The sequence below is a fragment of the Ostrinia nubilalis genome, chromosome 16 (genome assembly GCF_963855985.1).
Source record: "Ostrinia nubilalis chromosome 16, ilOstNubi1.1, whole genome shotgun sequence".
In the NCBI taxonomy this organism is placed as follows: Eukaryota; Metazoa; Arthropoda; class Insecta; order Lepidoptera; family Crambidae; genus Ostrinia; species Ostrinia nubilalis.
The window spans coordinates 4,229,765-4,250,193 of record NC_087103.1 but is presented as its reverse complement, the minus strand read 5'-3'; the positions used below and the strand labels follow the sequence as shown (position 1 = coordinate 4,250,193).

The window sequence follows — 20,429 nt, the reverse complement described above, 5'->3', positions numbered from 1 at the left end:
TTTTTAATTATAACTTTAAATACGTATTTAACGCGTACCATTTTTATGAAGTGTATAATAATAATCTGTTGCGTATTTAAATTTCGATTATTGTTGACCCAACAATTGCATCATTGGTACTTGTACTTTAAGTATCGATGATGCCCTTATAAGTACTGTTCACTTTAGCCAGCCTTTGGCTCTGATTAATGGACAACTGCCATATGGCTCACGTGATCGACAGTTGACCGACTTTCTATAAAATATAATAATAGCATTAAGTCATCAACCTTATCTGAAGAAGCAAAGTTTATGTTAATACTATAAACATAAATAGTTGAACTTAATGATACAATAGCGATGTGCCCTTTTTCAAAAACAAATAAATCATCATATATCTTTAAGGAAGGTTGATGGTTGGCTTGAATCCGGATATTCTTTAGTTAGAAAATAAGAATGCTTGATTTTTAATTACAGTATTCTGTTCAAACAGTAATTAAGTAGTCGCTGACGCAGACTAAGCCATTTAATTCGTGTATTTGAATAAAAGCATCACAAGTGTGTTTGACCGGTGTGTCTGGAAAGAGCCAAGGTCAATAAAATTAACTTACCTATCCTATTTAACTGAACGCTCTAATATCTGACTCATTGTCGGATGTAAAGAGGTGGTTCACCGATCACATTTCTATTTTATGCCTTTGTCATTATTTTTAATAAAAAATAAGTAGGGTCAGATGTTCAACAATGAAACAATGGTACACAATAAAACCACAGTAGATAAATCAAACAGTACGGAAACTTAGCCCTTTCGGCGAGTTAAATACCTACACTTCAACTGAGTGTTAGGGTTGGCACTCTTAATCTTTATAAAATTAATAAGGTTCTGACTTACTTATTTATTAAAACGTTTATTTAGGTTTTTTAATTATCAAATACCTAATGGAATAAATTAATTGACTAAGTAGTTAACAAAAAAATAAAACGTTAATTAGGTTCTATAATGATCGAATACATAATCGAATAAATTGATTAAGTACTATTAGAGGCCGGTAGAAGATATTCTATTCTCATAAATAAAATACCGGATACTTACTTTCACATAGCTATTGCCTCATTTTAAATACAGTTCATCACTTAGTACAAAAGCGCGCGGAGCAAATTACTTTATCAAATAGAACACATAAATTGTTAAAAAGCGTAATTACGTAATTTAAAAAGAACTATTACAAAATCAGATGTAAGCACTTTATTTAAAAAGTAATATTTAATCATTTTTACAATTCAGAATTATTACGAAGTTTAAAAAATGAAAGTTCTGGTTTTGAAGATGCCGAGTTCAAGCAGCCGTATACTACGCAATACACTCGTGGCATGTTTTTTAAAAATACAGCGGAACGTGCATGCAATAAAATTATTATTAAAAAAAAACACAACGCGCGCGACACTCGCGACGGATGGACTGCGAGGTTCGCTTAGAGCTCGTGTAAAGCGTGCGTCTGTGTGCGTGAGTCTGATTTCGAGCGTTTGTATGAAGCTTCCGTACTGCTTTAGCTCATATATCTACTGTGATAAAACACTGCAATATTTCTTAAATGTTGCGTTGCCATATCGTGCACTATATCGCGTAAGGATACTTTCGACAATACCCCGCCGCACCTCAGTTCGTGTCGGCGCCACGTGTGAGAAGACGTGTCTGTGGAGCATTATTTATTTTTTTCACCAAAATGTAAATATTTTTGTCGTTATTAAAAGATTTTTGATAAAAATATGGTTGATAGATTTATATTTTTCATGATTACCTAGCATTACACATATATCATAGACTAAGTGGAACTAAATTATATGTTAAAAGTGTTACAAATTAGTGATTTTTTTTGGGGTTATTAAAATAAACCCTATGTAGTCAACAATGAAACAGTTGCATGATGGACACAATGAAACATTGTTTCATTGTATAATACCATATACCAAACAAAATCTACTGTCCGTGCAAATAATCATTTTTAAGGCTATAAATTACTAGGTTATCCTAAAATTTGATGTTTATTTTTCATTTAAGATGGCGCGAACTAAATCTCTAAAGAGGAAGAAAAGTGATCATTTAAGAGATAATATAATAAAAAAATATAATAGTAAATAGTAAGGAGTTATCTTAACTAGTTATAGGTAATCTGATGAGTCTGATTAAATTTCAATTATTAATAAAACCTTTTGATTGGACTCGGGCATTTTTTATTATTCACTTACTTCATAAATTCAATAAATATGAATCAATCACTCAATTATAATGTCCCATTGTTGAAATTGTAGTGTTTCATTGTGCACATCAGAACGGACACAATGAAACATTTCCAATATGTTTGTTTTTATTGTTTTGCTAATTGATTACAAATTTATTAAAAAAAACATAAATGACATCCGATACCTACCCAACTAAGTTAACTATGTAGCTTCAAAAAATTAGACTTGTATCTGTAAAAACAAAAGGTGTACGAGATATTGAATTGTTAGTGTTTCATTGTTGACACACATTTAATTATTATGTTTCATTGTTGAATTTGAGGTGTTTCATTGTGTACACAACAGTGGACACAATGAAACATTTCCAATTTATGTGAATTTATTTTTTTGCTGATTGATTAAACATCAATTAAAAAAAACATTAATGCCATCCTATACCCAATAAAATTGCCTACATACCTGTCAAAAATTAGACTTCTATCTATGAAAATAAGAGTTTTATGAGACTTTGAAATTTTAGTGTTTCATTGTTGAACACATGACCCTACCTACCTATTATATTGTTTTTAATAGAGTACAGGTTTTTAAAGACAGCTGCTAATAAATAATTTAGGATTCAATGTCATGTGATGTTTAAAAGCCGAATCATCATCGTAAACGACAACAAATTCAAAAAAAAAATCCTTTAGAAACAGGCTGACTTTTAGAATTTTAAATATCACATTGTAAAAATATTCTATTTCTCATTTTTTCGGTTCAGTTCAGACTCACCAAACCTGAAATCTGTTTTACCGACTGCTTTTAGTAAATCTGCTTGGTCACATAACGGAATACTAAACAGTGGCATATTTTTACGATGACGTCATAAACATTTCGGCTGCTCGTGACAGAATGCTTTCGGCTGGGTGTAGTTTGGACGAGTTGGGTGTCTCTGGGATGTCGCCCATAATTTACAATTTCATAACTAGATGGCGCTGTTGTTACTTGCATTCTCATTAGAGAGCCCAACATGAATCATTCTTATTACTGGCACTTAAATAATTTCTTATGCGTTTTCGTAATATTGTTTTTACCATTGAAAACATTATTAAAAGAAGAAAAATGAATCAATGAACACAATGTTACTATTTGTCCTATTTCATGAATAGCATTATTCTTGCAAGGTAATTTCCCACTATTCAAATTTACTCTTCAATAAAAGCCCTTCGCTACATTTTGATTCTCTACTTCCGTCGTTTTTTGTGTAAAGTCGTTCAACCGTATCACCCAGCCCATAATTTTGAGTTTTACTTGGTTTTGGCCCTGCGGGAAACAAGCAGTTTGGACTCAGCCTCAACAGGTGGAGCTGCTTGCTGCACGGTCGATTATGCCTTTGTGAAATGACGTTTATTCATTCGCTCATTTCGCTGTCAAAGTCTGTCAGTCTATGTGTGATTTCTGGGAATAATTGTTGTTTTTTAAATTAATTTAACTTGTTCCATTAAAGTTAGTGTGGATCAATTGTTATTCGTCGCACACAACGAGTGTGTCTAGTGTCGCCGCGGTTAAGTTGCAGCGTGTGATCGGCGGCCATTTTATTCGCCGGCTGTGTTCATTCGTGCCGAGCCCATCTCCGCGATACGGGGCAATAACGAGCGAGGCAGTCAGTTGGCATTTTCGCGAGTAGAGCGAAGGTGTCTCTAGTTTTTAGCTCATAAGTATACAATTAAAACACAAAAGTGCATAAAAATGACGACAAATATGCAGCAAGGAACGATCCTGGACGTATTGAAGAAGAAAATGCGTCAGACAAAAGAGGAAATGGAGAAATATAAGGACGAGTGCGAGGAGTATCACAAACGATTACAAGTGGAAATAATGCGGAGAGAAGAAGTAAGAAAACGTGCTATTTAATTGTGATGTGTTCGGTGAAATTTCGGACAAAGTGCATTCAATTTTGTGTTAGAAACCAGTCATTTAGAATATGGAAGTTATCACTAGTCTCGTACTATCTACCTATAGTGAGTAATGTCCGGCCATACTTAGGTGTGCAGGCAACGTACGCATGTTTGCTTCTCTTTCAGATTCATCTCGGTTCAATAGGAAAGAAAGAGATAGCGAACAATAATTCTTTTCATAGTGTATTTCTTTCGATTGGTGATTTTAGTATTGCTCCTAAAATGAGGATGGTTTACCGATCGAAGTTGTTTCGAGGTGTGAACGCTTTCGTGAAATTGGTGTTTTACATAATTATCCAGTACGTGGTCGGGTGCCGGTTTCTGTTACACGTAACAGGTTTGGTTGCGTTGGAGGTCGTATACCGGTCTATTGTGGCACATGTAGAGCGAGCCGTCTGGATTCGTAAAGTTCTAACACCCTCAATGCATTCCTGTTGTCGGACGTCCTCGAAGGACCGCTGGCGCCGCGAAGGCGTGTCCGGGCTCCTCGCCGTTATCGCCACATGACGTAACCCAATACGGCAGCATGCCCTTGCCGATTACAAACACCTATTGCTGCTAGTACCACCGAGCCTATTTACGTGCACACGGGAGGATAACATCTATTCCAATTAGCCATAATTACCACGGAACACAAAATTACATGGCTACACCAGTTCTTTCCATTTTTAAAATCTTATCGGATTACTGTATCAAATGATAAGAAGACTCAAGATAATTCGGTCAGGCGAGTCAGACTTTAATTATTATTGTGAATCTACGATAATTGCAACCGAAGATGAACATAATATAGATTGAGCGGTTAAAGTAACCAAACGTGTCAAATTAATTTTTCGTGCACAAATCTATTTTTCTGCGCTCGTGGGCGTAAACAAACATTGACTCAAACTGTTTGCTGAACAAATAACGCTGACTTCGACTTTATTAAAAGATCTTATTAGATTTATAGCTAAAGTTTAAGAAACCAAAGAGTATCCACCTAAATAAGATACGTCATATAATTTGGAAAGGAATGCAAGTCATTAGAAACTGATAAACGAACAGGTCGAAATAATGACTTATTTCATTAAACGGCTTCATGCACCCATACAAGTACATTTAGTGAAACCGGTACGACGAAATTGTTGAATCATTATTATCAGTGCCATATTATTATACTTAAAATTGATAACTTTCTGTAAGCGAAAACATTTCATTTCGTATGACTTGTCTTCATTAATAACGATGATGTATTGAATAGAAAGGAATTTAGCCTCGGGTAGGTAGTTTTCAAGCATGCCATCCAAATTGAGTGACCCTTTGCGTGATTGGGTTGCGTTGCTATTGGACAGGCTATTGTACTGCGTCGCTCAATGGACACCACACAATGGTCCTGCACCGATCCCACAAAAATTAAACAAAGCATTTTGACCATCCATGAAAGTGAACTATGTTATGCAATCGACTGTAACTTTAAATGGATCATATTGCATGAACAGAGAATGGAATATTTATTGACCGTGGATGCACTTGTTTTTACCGACAAATATTATGTTGTCGATGAGGTCTTTAACCTTTATATAAGATCGGCGGCTTAACTGGCTTCTAAGCCCAAAATAGCCTTCGCGTCAATTTGAATTATGTCTATCAAGTTCAAGGTGACCACACATCGCCACAAGCCAAAGTCTTCGTAAGACGATTATGTATATTTCATGTAAATGCTTCAATAAGAAAGAAAAATAGTTGAGCCAGTAGAAACGAGAGTTGATACGATTTTTTCTACGGCTAGATTGTTACACGTAGTGGCTTGGTTAATTGCCGCTAATGTTGAATAAAGAATGCGTTGTAGTGATACACCCGCGAGTGCAAATCGTTAGTCCCGTCACGACTATTATTAGCATCGGCATGACGACACAGGATAAAAGGAGGAGAAACTGGGACTCGTTTGTGCTTCCTCGCGACAAGGACGCGTGATGTCATCAGCATGTGGCTTGCTGAATATAAATAAACGATGCAAAATATTCCAGCGGACCTTAGATTCATGACACGTCTCGTGTTTCTGCGGGCAACAATGACTATGACATGACACGAGACCTTACATTGTTATGGCATATTTGGAAATCTTTCAAACATCGATAAATTTGAATAGACGATTGCTACATCACTATTTAAAAAAAATGCTGGTATAAAGTATTTAATATAAATATGCCTTTATGTCAGGAAAAAAAAATAATATTACCTTTTAGGAACAGTTGACTAACTACTACTCAGAATAGTTATAATTAGCCAGAATGACTAATATTTTCACAATTATTTAAATATTCTCGTCTTAAAAGGTGTTAAAGAATTACCCAATAACTCGAAAAAGCACATTCTTGAAAGCAACAATTTGTTTAGTGTGTAATAACAATCACAAAGCATCCAAAAATAAACTAGATGAAGTAACCACATTACGTTATTGGTGGCGTGGGCAAACGGTGGCCAACGGGCAAGTGATTCGCGGTTAGGAGCACTCGAGACCTATGGAAATTTTGTTTAGAAAAATATAAAATACCTACATAACTTGAGAAACATACATTTCACAGAAAAGTTCTTACCTTCTAGAAGACAAACTCAGCTGTAAATAGGAGACTTACCTACATTGTCAAAACAATGTAGTAGTAGCGTAGCAAAGATCGGCCTCATTTGTACGTTGCACCTGACTAAATGAAAATCTGGTACACTATGAGTACAAGACGCACCGGCTCGTATATTTATTGTTATATTCATGTTATTACACTTAATAAATTTTTTAGATCCTCACACACTCAATAGTTGAAAATGTTAAGGTTTTAGTTGTGATATCTTGTAAACGCTAAATCAAAGATTCAATTTATTTAACATTGCCATTAAATGCAACTGCAAGAGTTGTTTTATCAGGTGTTGATTACGTATATTTTAAGATTTCAAGAATCACGTGATCCATATCTATATTAAAAAGATGAGTTTTGTAGTTGTCACATCTAATAAAAAGTTTAGCTTATGTTTCCATCAGCTGCTTTTTCATAGAGTTGTTGCCTTGCAGGCCGAGTCCGAGGTGGCTGCCCTGAACCGACGCATCCAACTGCTGGAGGAGGACCTCGAGAGGTCCGAGGAGCGTCTCGCCACCGCCACAGCCAAGCTGGCCGAGGCCAGCCAGGCTGCCGATGAGTCCGAACGGTGAGTCCGAACTGGTTTATGGCCAAATGGCCAGCATTTTTTGTCGTTAAAGAAAAAAGTGACGCTATCTAAAGTTTTTATTTCTTTTTAAAAATATGAGGCGGTTATTTTTTAAACAAACTGGCACGAATTAAATAAAATGCCAGGGTCGCCTAAGTTTCAATCAAGAAGTCGTAGTCAAAAAGTAACTTGAGTTGACTTATTTATTTTCGAACATTAAGGCCGGGTAGCAGAGAAAATGGCGAAAATGAGGTTTTCATTTTTCATTTTTGAGGTACTAAACAGTAAAATTAAAGGCTAAGATTTTTATTGGGCATAGTTGAGGATATTTTCTAGGGCTATTAACGGATGGAAACACGATTTGATGAAGTTGACTCGATAGAATAAATTCCCAAAGTTACCTCTATTCGTTTTCTATTTATGGTTTTATTTTTAAAATAAGCGATTTGAGATTCTAAATCTTTTACTAAACTAAAGTTCAGAAATAACTTGAGGGCTTTTAACGGATGAAATTTTTATATTGCGTCTTATTTAGTTACTATGTTAAAAAATGTGGAAAAAATCGTCCATGACGGCTTGGACAATCTCAATCAGTCGCGCGGTGGCGCTTACGGAGGACGGACGCGTGTCAGTTTTTTGGCCGTGACAGTTCGCGATTTGTCAATATTTTTGACAATGATGACTTTGATGAGTCACAGTATAATAATATCAGTGTTACTGGAGAAAGCTTAAATTTTTGATAATTGAGAATTATCAATTTTGTCTACCTATTGAAATTTAAATCGTTCGCATCCTTTTAAACGAAGCCTCTTCTCATGATACATAGTACATTCCTCAAATATGAGACAAAACCAATGAGTTAAAATTACATTTTAATAGTACCTACATACAATCGTCTTACACTCTTTAGAAGAGCACACTGACACAAATAAATAATAAAAAATACTGTCTAAGGTCTGTTGCTAAAGCTAGCTAGCGTAGCTAAAGGTCTAAGCTGTAAGATAGAAGAATCTTCTAGCCAAAAAGATGGCAGATGTCAACGGATTTAAAACTGGAGTTCATATGACTCCTTCTAGACTTGAGTCTCTAGAGTGTCCCTTCCTCCACCATGCGTAAGAATTTTCACAAAAATACTGTCTAAGGTCTGTAGCTAAAGGTCTAAGCCGTAAGATAGAAGAATCTTATAGCCAAAAACATGGCAGATGCAGCAGATAGATTTCTTGAAATCTCTCTTTTGCGCAAAGCCACATCATTTATATTTACTGTGGTTATAAAGGTGTACCAAGGGTACATGCTACTCCTTTTTATTCGATTGTAAGAGTACTGGTTTACTCACAAATCCGTTTTATCTGATTTTCTGAAATCTTTTAATTACACTGGTGTTTATCATTCAAATCAATGACTAATGTTTAAACTAATTTGGACATATCAAGGTCTATCATTGGTATTTTTTTCAAACTTCTGCGTTGAGCCATTTACGAGATCTGGGACATCACAAAACATTACCCCAGCAAAATTCTAAATAACTTGAGAACCGGAACACGAACAAATTTTGCTATTCGTGGACAAATTACTACGCAACAAGAGCTACCTATCCATGTATTTGGTTCCGGGATAGAACGACTTTCAAAAAAAAATTTGCAGGGTAATGTTTGAAACGTTACCCCAGCAAAATCTGTGTTTTCCTAATAACTTTAAAACTATAATTTGAACGAATTTTGCTATTAATGGACAAATTTCTGCTCACGGTGGACTAATTATCTGCTATACTCTCGACTCTCTAAAGCACAACATTTATAAAAATTTTGCTGCGGTAATGCACTCCAGGTAACCGTGTGTGATGCTCATTGCTCATAGTGATTTTCGATACAGAGCCCCGTACATACGTTATACATAAATTATGGAAAGAAAACACCCAGATCAATACAAACAAATATGTATGCAATTTTAGTATGATATTTCTATTTATTAATAAACAAAAAGACTGAACAAAATTGAAGCGTGTACTGATTAATGTAATTAACTACATGCAAAGCTTTGTGAATTGCAACATCTATAATTTATTATCCAAGCTCTAAATAATCGCCACTACGAGTAACTGATCATAAAATGTTTTTCCAATCGCTCAAGCTCCCGAGGATCTACCGATAGGTCGGGTGACGTAATCTTGAAATTATTTTAGCCGGCGCGGAACTTCCGGAAGGTCGGGTGACGCCAAGCCTCTTTGAACCGTGTTTACTTTGGCAGTTATATTCTATATTTATTCGATTCTAAAATATATTCCCAAAAATTTTGAAAGTTGTTTTAATTTGTATCACTTTGATATGATTTGTATTAGAAAGTGATGTGAGTGTGACGCTTGAACGGAAGGAAGTCAACCTAACCTAACCAACTGCGTATTTCTATACTGTGTAGCCGCGAGAGCTCTTTGGCGCGCTGTCTTCGGCGAAGTATTGCGCGCGCAGATTTTGACAGCGCGAAATACCTACTTTAGCAGAAATACCAAGCCTTAAAATTAATAAATTATTTTAGTAATGTAGATTTAGACACATATTTTTTAATTTCTCTAGAGTTTGCACATAAGGTTAGTTTACGCCACAGTTAGGAAATATCTCTCGTTAGACCCACTAAAACAAAATCCAAACGTTTTCTTGTTTTAATGCATGTGTGTTCTTTATTTTGCCCGTAACCACCATAGTTTCAGCTACTTGTTTTTCTTTCTTCTTAAGTTTAGTTTTATCTTATCTATAAAAGATAAAGAAATTAACTCGCCAACCACACACTAAGATTTCAAGATGTTAAGTTTGTAGCTATCAGAACTTTTTCTTGAAGCGTGTTTTCATTTCATGTCATTGTCGATAAGTTAACATAATCGATGTTATAACATGCATGTGTTTGGCCCCGCACTAACCAGAATACGCAAGGCGCTGGAGAACAGAACCAACATGGAGGATGACCGCGTCGCCATCTTGGAGGCCCAGCTCTCTCAGGCCAAGCTCATTGCCGAGGAGTCGGACAAGAAATATGAAGAGGTGAATGCTTGCACAAATGTTACCCCGAAAAAAATTAGTGCTGTTCCATTGATAACTGTTATGTTTGATTACAAATTGAAAATTTAATAGTGATGAGACATCTACAATTCTACATTCTATCGATAGAACAGCACAATAGCCACGACCTGCATAAAATATACGTTGTAACATAATGATTTAATTTTAACATTTAGTTTTGACATAATTATTAATGTTACAATGAATATGTTACGCAGTTAATCGAATTATTTTTTATTTTATAAGTTATCCAAATCTCAGAAACAAGTTGATGAATAAAAAATTAATTTATTATTGTTCAACCTTTAATATTATTAAATCAAACTTGCCGTTATGAATTACGATACTATTCAACAAGTTTCTAGCAAAATTAGCTCTGAATTTTAAACACGTTCTATTAGCAAGTGTAAATATCTTCGATAATTAATGTAAATTCATATTCAATTAAGCGGCAGTAAGTTCTTATTTTTATTTATGAGTGTGTTATTCAGAGCTGATTAAAATCGTATGTTTGACAAATTAAAGTGCTGAATGCATTTTAATTTCTCTGCGTAATCATTTATGATATTAATAATAAGCTTGAAAAGAGCAAGACATTTATTGTTGCTCGTTTCAATCACGTTTTTCTTCACAGCATAAAATAGATAATTTGTTGCTTTACGTGTCCTACGCCAATGTTTAGTGTTGTTCCTTGCATGTCCTCTAACTTTGGGTCACCCTTGAGAATAGTCTACGTAATTATAACAGCGTCTAGGTAGGGATGTTCCTTGTCGATGTTTTACTCAACATTTGTGTTATGGGATTCAGTGCCCGCAAGGTCCTCGAGAACAGGTCGTTGGCCGATGAGGAGCGCATGGACGCCCTGGAGAACCAGCTGAAGGAGGCCAGGTTCCTCGCTGAGGAAGCCGACAAGAAATACGATGAGGTCTTTATGATGGAGTTTAGATGTCGTTTGGTTTGGCATGGTTTGCTTCATAGAGTACAAAATACAATCCTGTGCGTAACTAATTGTTCTTCCAAATCAGAATAAAATCCTGTGAGTTTTGGTTTTTGCTGTTTAATATTCGTCTTTAAAAAAGCTTGTGTGACTTAGATGTCATATGAGGTTATTCATATTTGTGTGTACCAGTCGTTTTAATGAGTTGTTCTTATAATTAATTACCTTTCCTCAACATGCAGGCAGACAAGGAATTGCCATGTTTTCCTACTGACACAATTAATAACATTGTTGTTCCACGCAATGTCTAAAAATATTCCCTATTAAAAACATAATTATAATGTAAATATTATTTGGAAATGATACTAACAACATTTTCCTGCATTAACGTGTGTGCCTATAAATGTTCAAATTGTTTATTTATTGAATTGGTAACCACCGAATTCATTATTGCTTAATTATTTTATTATTCTACATTTGTTTTATCTCACGCGTAAAATTTGCGATTAGATAATTTTAATTTACAATTGATACTTAACACGGCAACGTTATACCTATATGGCTGTCATTAAAGCCATTTCTGAACCATATGGTTAAGTTATAATAATGTCCTAATTCCCCTGACATATGACCCTGCGCGGTGAACGCAGTCGTAAAAGTCAGAGTCCCAAGAAGGAGTCGTATTGCGCCTGATCTTGGCTCGAACGCCTTTTAAGGCAGAACCAGTCTCCTTCGTCGCATATGTTGTTACATAAGCATTACTTCCATATAAGAAGGGTGTAGCTCAAGTTTCTCAAGAGTTACATGCACTATTATAGCGAGTGTCCGTGACATTAATGAGCGTGTAAATGGTATATTTCGGTTGTATAATGTGGTGTGGTGTGGTGTCTTCAGGTCGCTCGTAAGCTGGCCATGGTTGAGGCTGACCTGGAGCGCGCGGAGGAGCGTGCCGAATCCGGTGAATCGTAGGTTTCCGCCAATTTCGCTGAAGGACCAATGCTTCCCTCAATTCTGACCTGACAACGTCGAAATAAGAATACCGTTCGATCCATATTTGGAAACTTTCTTGTAATATTCTTATTTCACGCCGTCAGACAACTTTGAGCGGTAATGCAGTGGTCCTAAAGCCTTGTTTGCAAGTTTTCGCCACCGTTCTGCATGGTTGTTCATTTGCATTCTTAACATCGCTGCACCGTAACCCGATTTACCTACATCGGTATTTCTAACATTGGCTCTCATTTATTTTTTGCATGTCCCAATCTAGGTCGGTTACGAGTTTGAAGCAGTGAAGGAGTTTTTTTTATATATTTTTTTATTATTATTTGCATCAGCTATAACATTAATTTAGTCGATGTTACTGTTTTGCATACGAAACGGTAACACTACTTAGTTTAAGAACTGGATAGGAAAGCGCCGCTTTTGGACTCTCGTGGAACACAAGAGGCGTTCTCCTTCCAGTGTCAGACTAAAACAAGGGTTGCCCCATCTCATGGATATTTCTAAGCAAATGTTAACTATCATGTCCATGTGCCGACTAAACTTCTGTCTTCAGTGTGTGTATCTCTAAACGTGGCTGTAGATAGGCTGTCAGGAAATATGTGTGGTATAGGGCAATTTTCGTTTTCAGATATGCACCGCATTACACCAGAATTACTGGCCGTATGCGTGCCGCACATATGCAAGCGCACACATCACATAACGATTACGATAATGCACTAGATAGCACTTAGATTTTTAATGTTTTTGAAAAATTAAATTTTAGAACTAAATGTTTTGGGACAACCCTCGTTTATTACTTTTTTATTAATATGGAGTACTGACGCCGCTCTCGACATCCCGCTTGTGTGATCCTTTTCTAATTCGCCGATTGTGTTTTGTTTGGAATATATCGTGTTTGCTTCCCTAGAGTTTAATTTTAGCAGGAAAGCGCCCGGTGCAGACGCCATGACACTTGCATTCTGTAGAAGAATCTGCAGTTGCAAAATTAATTTAAATTTGTCCTTGAAAACCTTTGAGAATTAGTTTCCATATCCTATTCCTGACACGTCCTTGCACATTAGAGATTTGCTGTGTCATGTGCCCGAGGCGCTAGTCAGTCTGGCAGCACCCGTGCACTGCGGCTCGAGAGCGGCGCCCGTCCCGGTAGCGTAGTGTGTGTTGTGTGTGTGCGTGTGGGCGAGTACTAACGCTCGGCCGGCGGTAGGTGGCGCGCAAACTCGTGTTGATGGAGCAGGACCTCGAGCGCGCCGAGGAGCGCGCGGAGCAGAGCGACTGGTGAGTGCCGACCTGACCCTGGACGCGGGATCTTGAAGCGTTTGGATTCCAATTGGAAATAGAAATTGTGCACGTGAACTGTGAACTTTAGAGAGACACCTTAGTACTCACAATTTCAAGCATTTTTACACCACTCAAAAGACACTCAAATCTAGTAATTCAACCCATATTTTAGTTTCTAAACCGGAACTCAATAACTGATAGGAAAATTATTGAGTGCCTTTTCAATGAAAAGTTGTTCAATGTAGAGTTCACCAAATTACTTGTTTTTAGAAATCTGTATGCGATTTGGAATTCTAATGCTTCAAAAATTCGTCTCCTGGGCCTTGTAGACGAGCAACATCTGGCAAAGATACAGCAATATATTTCTATTGATACTCAATATCATAGGAGCACATTATTCCCGAATTTATGTCTTGAATAGTGCAGACATTTGGCAAATCTTGCTCATTTACGAAGACTTTAATATCGCATCACTGATTGGAATAAAAAAAATAGATTTTTTACTTAGACAATAAAGCAAAAAAAAATAGCAGTAATAAATTATAAGATTTATACCGAAACAAAAGAACTAGCAACGAATAATCTCGAAAAACATGTATTCGATTTTGATGAATGAATTCTTGTTGAAACAGCCGTTAGATCACTAGAATTCACTAAAGAATAATTTCATGCTTTAGTACGTGCGACTAGTGAAAACGAGAAAGTGCACAGAGTAAATTGCAATTGCAATTCTTATCAGTTTCTTAGCAAGATAAACGTTTCCATCTAATCAGTGACGCAGATAACATTTTAAATTGAATTACTTTTTTTATCATTATAACCATTGCATGCATATTTTTGTTGATAGTTGCCCATCATTGTTATCTTTGTTGGTTGATTAGTTAAATTACTTTCGAGACCTATAAACGACATAGTTTGGCAACTGTCAATATTAACAATAGTGTAACTACGATTAACAATTTACATACATCTAACAGTCACGCGCTTCATATTAACTGTTGCACCATAAGTTAAATAAATACTATTTGGGTCATCGATCAAAGAATTTATTATTAAATTGATATCATTGAGAAGCCCTTCAAAATTTCCGACCCACTTGTAATTACTAGACAATTAAATGTTTCAAGATCGATCGATGATTTTAATAACTGAATACAATTGAATAAGTTCCTTTATGTTTCAGTAGAAATTGATTGGTTCCTTTTGTTAATTTTCAGCAAAATCGTCGAGCTTGAGGAGGAGTTACGCGTTGTCGGCAACAACCTGAAGTCCCTGGAAGTCTCCGAGGAGAAGGTAAAACAGATTTGCTAACTCTTTAACCCCCTTAACTATATCTGAGCTAGATTAAAGAAAAAGAGCTAGGGATCATAGCTACTGTGACCCTAGATTCAATTTCCGTCGAATACTTGAAATACCAGTTTATATGATGCACCAACCATTCAAGTAGGATAACTATAAAATTTACTTAACTTATCTTCGAGAGTTGATACCTAGTCAATTTAAATTCTAGGCCAAGCTTATAAAAGCTAGGAAAACACTTGATATGCTAATCAGGTCTATACCTCTAACGAACAAGCCATCCTTCGAGATAGTGATTAGATGAATTCCATTACTGATGAGTAACCAAGTGTAACCCGTTTCACGCAGGCCAACCAACGCGAAGAGGAGTACAAAAATCAGATCAAAACCCTCACCACCCGCCTAAAGGAGGTGTGAATGAACGAGATCGGTTCACTTACGCGAGAGTTTTCGTACGCTTGCCTAATCGCATTCTGATGTACATACCCTCTATAGAGTGTAGACATTGTGCCTATTTTACCATCCTCATACCCGATGCCAGAATAAAAAAGAAGCTATGGTAAAATATGCACAGTGCGTAGTGCGTCTTGCGTACTTGCGTGTTCCGTTTTCTTCACACTGATTTTTCTTTATTTGGCTGCCGTGTATGTTCCTTTTCTAACAGTTATTTATCCGTATAACCTAGTTTTAGTGTTCCCACTTTTAGCCGTTGTTCGGTATCTCATAGTGGTAGTAAAGCTCCAACGAGCTCTACGAAGCTATGCGGTACAGCATGGTTTTTCGTTTTCGCTGTTTTATGTTTTTCGTTAATAAACAATAATCACAGGCGACGCAAAGGGAAGAGACATACGAGGGCCAAGTCAAACTGCTGGACGCACAACTGAAAGAGGTAAAACGGACAGCCGAGGCGGAAATAAGCCGTAGATAGCATTGGTAAAGGTTGTAGATAGGTTCATGCCATCGCCATTCTTGTTGGGAAAATTGTATCCATCGCTATATCAAGAGTGTCTATTCCTTTGTGTATGGATCTTACCTTGTCTCTTTATATAGTTTCGGCTACTGTGTCGGTGTAGGTCCGTGTAGTCTGGCTGACATCGGTTGGTGCTTCATCTATGTATCTATTTACGAGGACTCTTCTCTATTACATGTGTATAATAATTTGTCTCTGTATCTATCATGTATGTTCCTTTTGCCTATCTTGTGATTGTACGCTTCATTCAACATGCTTTTATTTTCATCCTTGTTTTTTATTTGTTCTTTCATGTGCTAGATGCCATTCCTATGTTATGGTAAAAGTTCGCGGTTGTTTTATTACCTTCATTTATTAAGATTCTTTCGTCATTTTACTGACAGGTCTTTAAAAATTTGAAAATTAACAGTTTAAAGTGCATTTCAGCCTGTAAAAGGCATTCTCCGTCTTTTTCGAGATCTTTCGAGTCTCAAACATTGTTTAAAAGATTTTGAGTGTCTCTATCAAGAGAAACTTCCATCGCATGATAAAGCGGTACAGTCACATGATGGGCAAAAACTGTGGCACGCGGTGGCTTGTCAGTAATCCGTCCTGTGTGGATAGGCCATGGCGTCGCGCGAGCACGTCGAGGATAAGATCCACAGCCTCTCGCAGAAACTGACGCAAGTAAGTTGTGCTCACCCGCAGCCGTCTGGTAGCATTGATGTACGCACTCAATATTAAAAGTCCCTATTGGTTAAATATTAGTGACGTCCACTGGAATTGCAAATGTTTAATATCAAACAAACTCGAGTTGCTCAACCAAGCGAAGTAATTATTTATTTTGGAGTCATGATTATTCAATTACCAAATTGCATTGGACTTAATTAAAAGTAAATGTCTTTATGAGCATATAAATTTAATACTCAATTGATTTGAATAACTTAACGTCAATCAGTTAATGTTTATTAGAAACCAATAGATATTGTAAAATATTTTTTAATGACTAATTAACAATGTGATGTAATCAATGCGACCAGATATATCTACTTTCTTTCCTCATGTTCATAAAGCTACTTGTAATTAAGGTAATTAAAGGGTAAACATGTGTATTGTAGTGTAGTGTCGGCCCACGGCACTTAGCTGCTATCGGTGAAGGTAAAATGCATGGGCGTGGTCGCTTTACATGTCTAACATAGTTTTGTTTTTATGTTAAACCTAATTTAATTTGTAAAGTTCAAAGTTTTTTGGAGTTAATTTAATTTGCTTTTTAAAAAACATAATTTGCATGAGTTATTATGTATGAAACAGCCTATTTTTTTTTTAAATCATTAAGTTACGAGTATAAATGTAAAGTTATTGTATTTCAAATTGATGATTAATTAATTAGAATTGTTTCAATTAATAAAGCCAAGATTTTTAACGTGAAATTGTTAAAGCTAATATTATTTCACATTATTTCCGTTGTTGAAAAATAGGCTGTTTCCAATATGAGCAAATATTAAAAGAGACCCTAAAAATTACAGGCTGAAGCTCGCGCTGAGTTCGCTGAGCGCTCCGTGCAGAAACTCCAGAAGGAGGTCGACAGGCTTGAAGGTAATTTACCTCATTTATTTATGACGGACACAGCAAAAACAAATATTTATGATATAACGAATAAAAAATATATTATGTTCCAAAGTGAAATCGTATTAATGATTACATTTTAATGCTAGTTTTCAAGGTTCTCCAGATATATTACAACGTACAGCAGTCGGTTAAGTCGAATACAAATCTCTGAAGTCAAGTTGATAACATAGTTTGAGAATAACCAAAGCTTTATACATAAAAGTGCACCTAAATTCATCTCAGCCGTCATTAGAGCTGGCTTCTTGAGTTCAATGCTGTACAATAGATTTGAAAGCTTTTTTTTACTTTCATTTTCGCTATAATATCAAGCTTATTTTTTCTTATTTTCATAGTAACAGTTTTTCTAGTTTTGATTTTATTAGGCAGAACATAGACTCCAATATAATTAACTGAACGCCCTTGTATAGTTATCGTTGTGAAATCTAATCGACTCCAGTTAATTTGCGGGCAGTTTATAATTGTATTGGAATCTTAATTCTGCACACAATTTTTATTTCGTGAGCATGTATTTTAAATGTGTCCTACTAGATGCTCGACCCTTCGATGTTTTATAATTCCTAGTATTCTGGCATGGTTTTTCAATGTCGTTTTTCTGTTCTAATATATTCGAACTTTCATTGATGTGATCCTATTCGTTTAAGAAATTAATTAGTATCATTCGGTGCTATAATATTTTCTTTGATAAACGAATTCTCAATAAATATTGCACCATGAAAAGAAAGCAAACTGTTTATAATAATTAAAGAGTCACCAGTGATATCGCGATATGCAATGAAAGTTCGAAGCATGTTACGTGTTTGTGTGTGGACTGACCGTGGCCACGTCGCACCTTGCAGACGACCTGGTGGCCGAGCGCGAAAAGAGCAAACTTCTGCAGGAGGAGATGGAGGCCACGCTCCACGACATCCAGAACATGTGAACACCTCGCGCCTCGCCCGCCACCCTCACCCGCGCGCCACCCATATCGACATCGACATCGACATCGACACTCGCACATCACTAGCGCTTTGACAGCTGTCACTGTGACACGAGCCGCCATCTTTATTTAACCCTCCGGAAAACACTGGCTCTATTTTATAGTGATGAGTTGTTATTTTTCCATAGTTTTTTACAAAATGACGCGGTAGACCGAGTGAGGTGGGCGGGCGACTAGATGTTTCTAGAGTTAGAGTAATTGCCAGCCGCTTTTTAATGTAACGTCGAGAACGAGTGTTCGCTAGACACCACTGCCATGTGCAATTTTTGTTTTAATGATACACAAATTATTCTACTAATATTTTCCGTATAAATGTTGAGAACTTTATTTCATTATAGTCATTTATGTCAAGCGTGCCTGTAAATGTCGAGCTTTCGACTTTCTTTGATGAATGCAGCTATACAATCCGCTTTCTTATGGCACTTCTAGTTATAGGATAAAACGTCAACATTCCAAAATGGGTCCAAATGTTTGAAATGTATACTCAACAAGTCACTAGGACTGATATTGTAAAAGTTGCACATCACTTGTACATTCTCTTATATCGCAAAGCGTAGAACAAATTTATTGTTTTTGTAATAATCAGTTCCAATTCCTAATTATGATTTCACTTGTCGTACGTACGTAGTGCAAAACATTAATTAATGATATTGGCAATAATAATTAGTGCACTGTTTGCTATTATTTATAATGAACTCTTATTTACTTAATATTAGAAAGAGATTAGATATTTTATTTAATGAGTGGTATGGTAACACGTAAAATATTGATATTTATAAGAATATACTTTGCTACGAAGTATTCGATATTCTATTTTGTTTCGCGTATGATTTTTCTTGTGTCATAAAATTGAGTATTGTTATTATTTATTTAAATGATTTGAAGAATAAATGATGACCATTCCATACTGTAACGCTGTCGAGGATCCGTGCGCAGGTTGTTACTTCCTAGAGCTGGCAATTCCGCGCCGCGGCGCACACTTGTCAAACAAAACGTTCGCTTACGAGATAACGTTTTACATGTTATTGATTAATGAATTGATAGTAAGTTCGTGAGAAATAAATTAATGATTTTAAGAGTATTCTAACACAAGTGTTTATAAATATATATTATTATTTTTAAAACCGTTTTCTTTTTTTACTAATACGAGTGAACCTCTCATCGACCCCTTTCCGTGCTAACTTCATATCGATTCTATCAGCTATAACCGATCAAATCATTCATTATTGTAAATCTTCGAAACGAAATAATATCCATCGAGTAACGTTCATCGACTAAATCATTCCGGGCGAACCGAAGTAACGTCGTCGAAAGAAGCGATATGAAATCGACCCGTCGCACTGTAAATACCATCGTCCGAACTCCGAAGCACGGGCATGGCACCGATGAACCCGGTAGAGTAGCATGAAGCGGTGTGAGCATGCAGCACCCGCCGAGCTCACGCTCTCGCCTGCCGCAGACGACCTCATCAACGAGATCGAGCGCTTCAACGACATCGGCGACGACATCGACGACTCCTTCGTCGAGCTCATCCCGGGCGTCGACCCCAACGAGCGCCAGGTCGAGGCCGCGCGCAAGGAGTACGAGCGCCTGCACCCCAAGGAGCCCACGCCGCCGCCCAAGGAGCCCACGCCGCCGCCCAAGGAACCCACGCCGCCGCCGCCGCCCGCGGAGCCCGTGCCCGCCGAAGGAGCGCCGCCCGCCGAAGGAGCGCCGCCCGCCGACGGCGCCGTGCCCGCTGAGGGAGCCGCGCCTCCCGTCGACGGCGCCGCTCCACCGGCCGAGGGCGCTGCACCCCCGGCCGACGGCGCGGCCCCGCCGGCTGAAGGAGCGGTTCCTCCGGCCGAAGGAGCGGCTCCTCCGGCCGAGGGAGCCGCCCCACCCGCAGAGGGAGCCGCACCGCCCGCCGAGGGAGCCCCTGCACCGGCCGCCCCGGTGGACGGAGCCGCCCCCCCTGCGGAGGGAGCACCCGCCGCCC

The 20,429-nt window shown here is 37.3% G+C and overlaps 1 protein-coding gene across 16 annotated transcripts in view; it reads left to right on the top strand.

Moving 5' to 3' along the window:
- The window catches only part of LOC135079254 (tropomyosin-2), a 36,051-nt gene that overhangs the window by 13,555 nt on the left and 2,067 nt on the right, over nt 1–20,429 (top strand). For 3 of the 16 annotated variants that reach the window (XM_063973855.1, XM_063973849.1, XM_063973848.1), the window contains 6 exons: nt 7,201–7,334; nt 11,192–11,309; nt 12,216–12,286; nt 14,816–14,891; nt 15,246–15,308; nt 17,373–17,442. In XM_063973855.1, coding sequence (XP_063829925.1) covers nt 7,201–7,334; nt 11,192–11,309; nt 12,216–12,286; nt 14,816–14,891; nt 15,246–15,308; nt 17,373–17,442 — 532 coding nt within the window. Of the gene's footprint in view, nt 1–3,606; nt 4,093–7,200; nt 7,335–10,248; nt 10,367–11,191; nt 11,310–12,215; nt 12,287–13,524; nt 13,596–14,815; nt 14,892–15,245; nt 15,309–15,723; nt 15,787–16,470; nt 16,534–17,372; nt 17,443–18,311; nt 19,576–20,429 lie in introns of those variants that run through there. The other 13 variants (XM_063973864.1, XM_063973852.1, XM_063973862.1 and 10 more) reach the window with 12 other exon arrangements.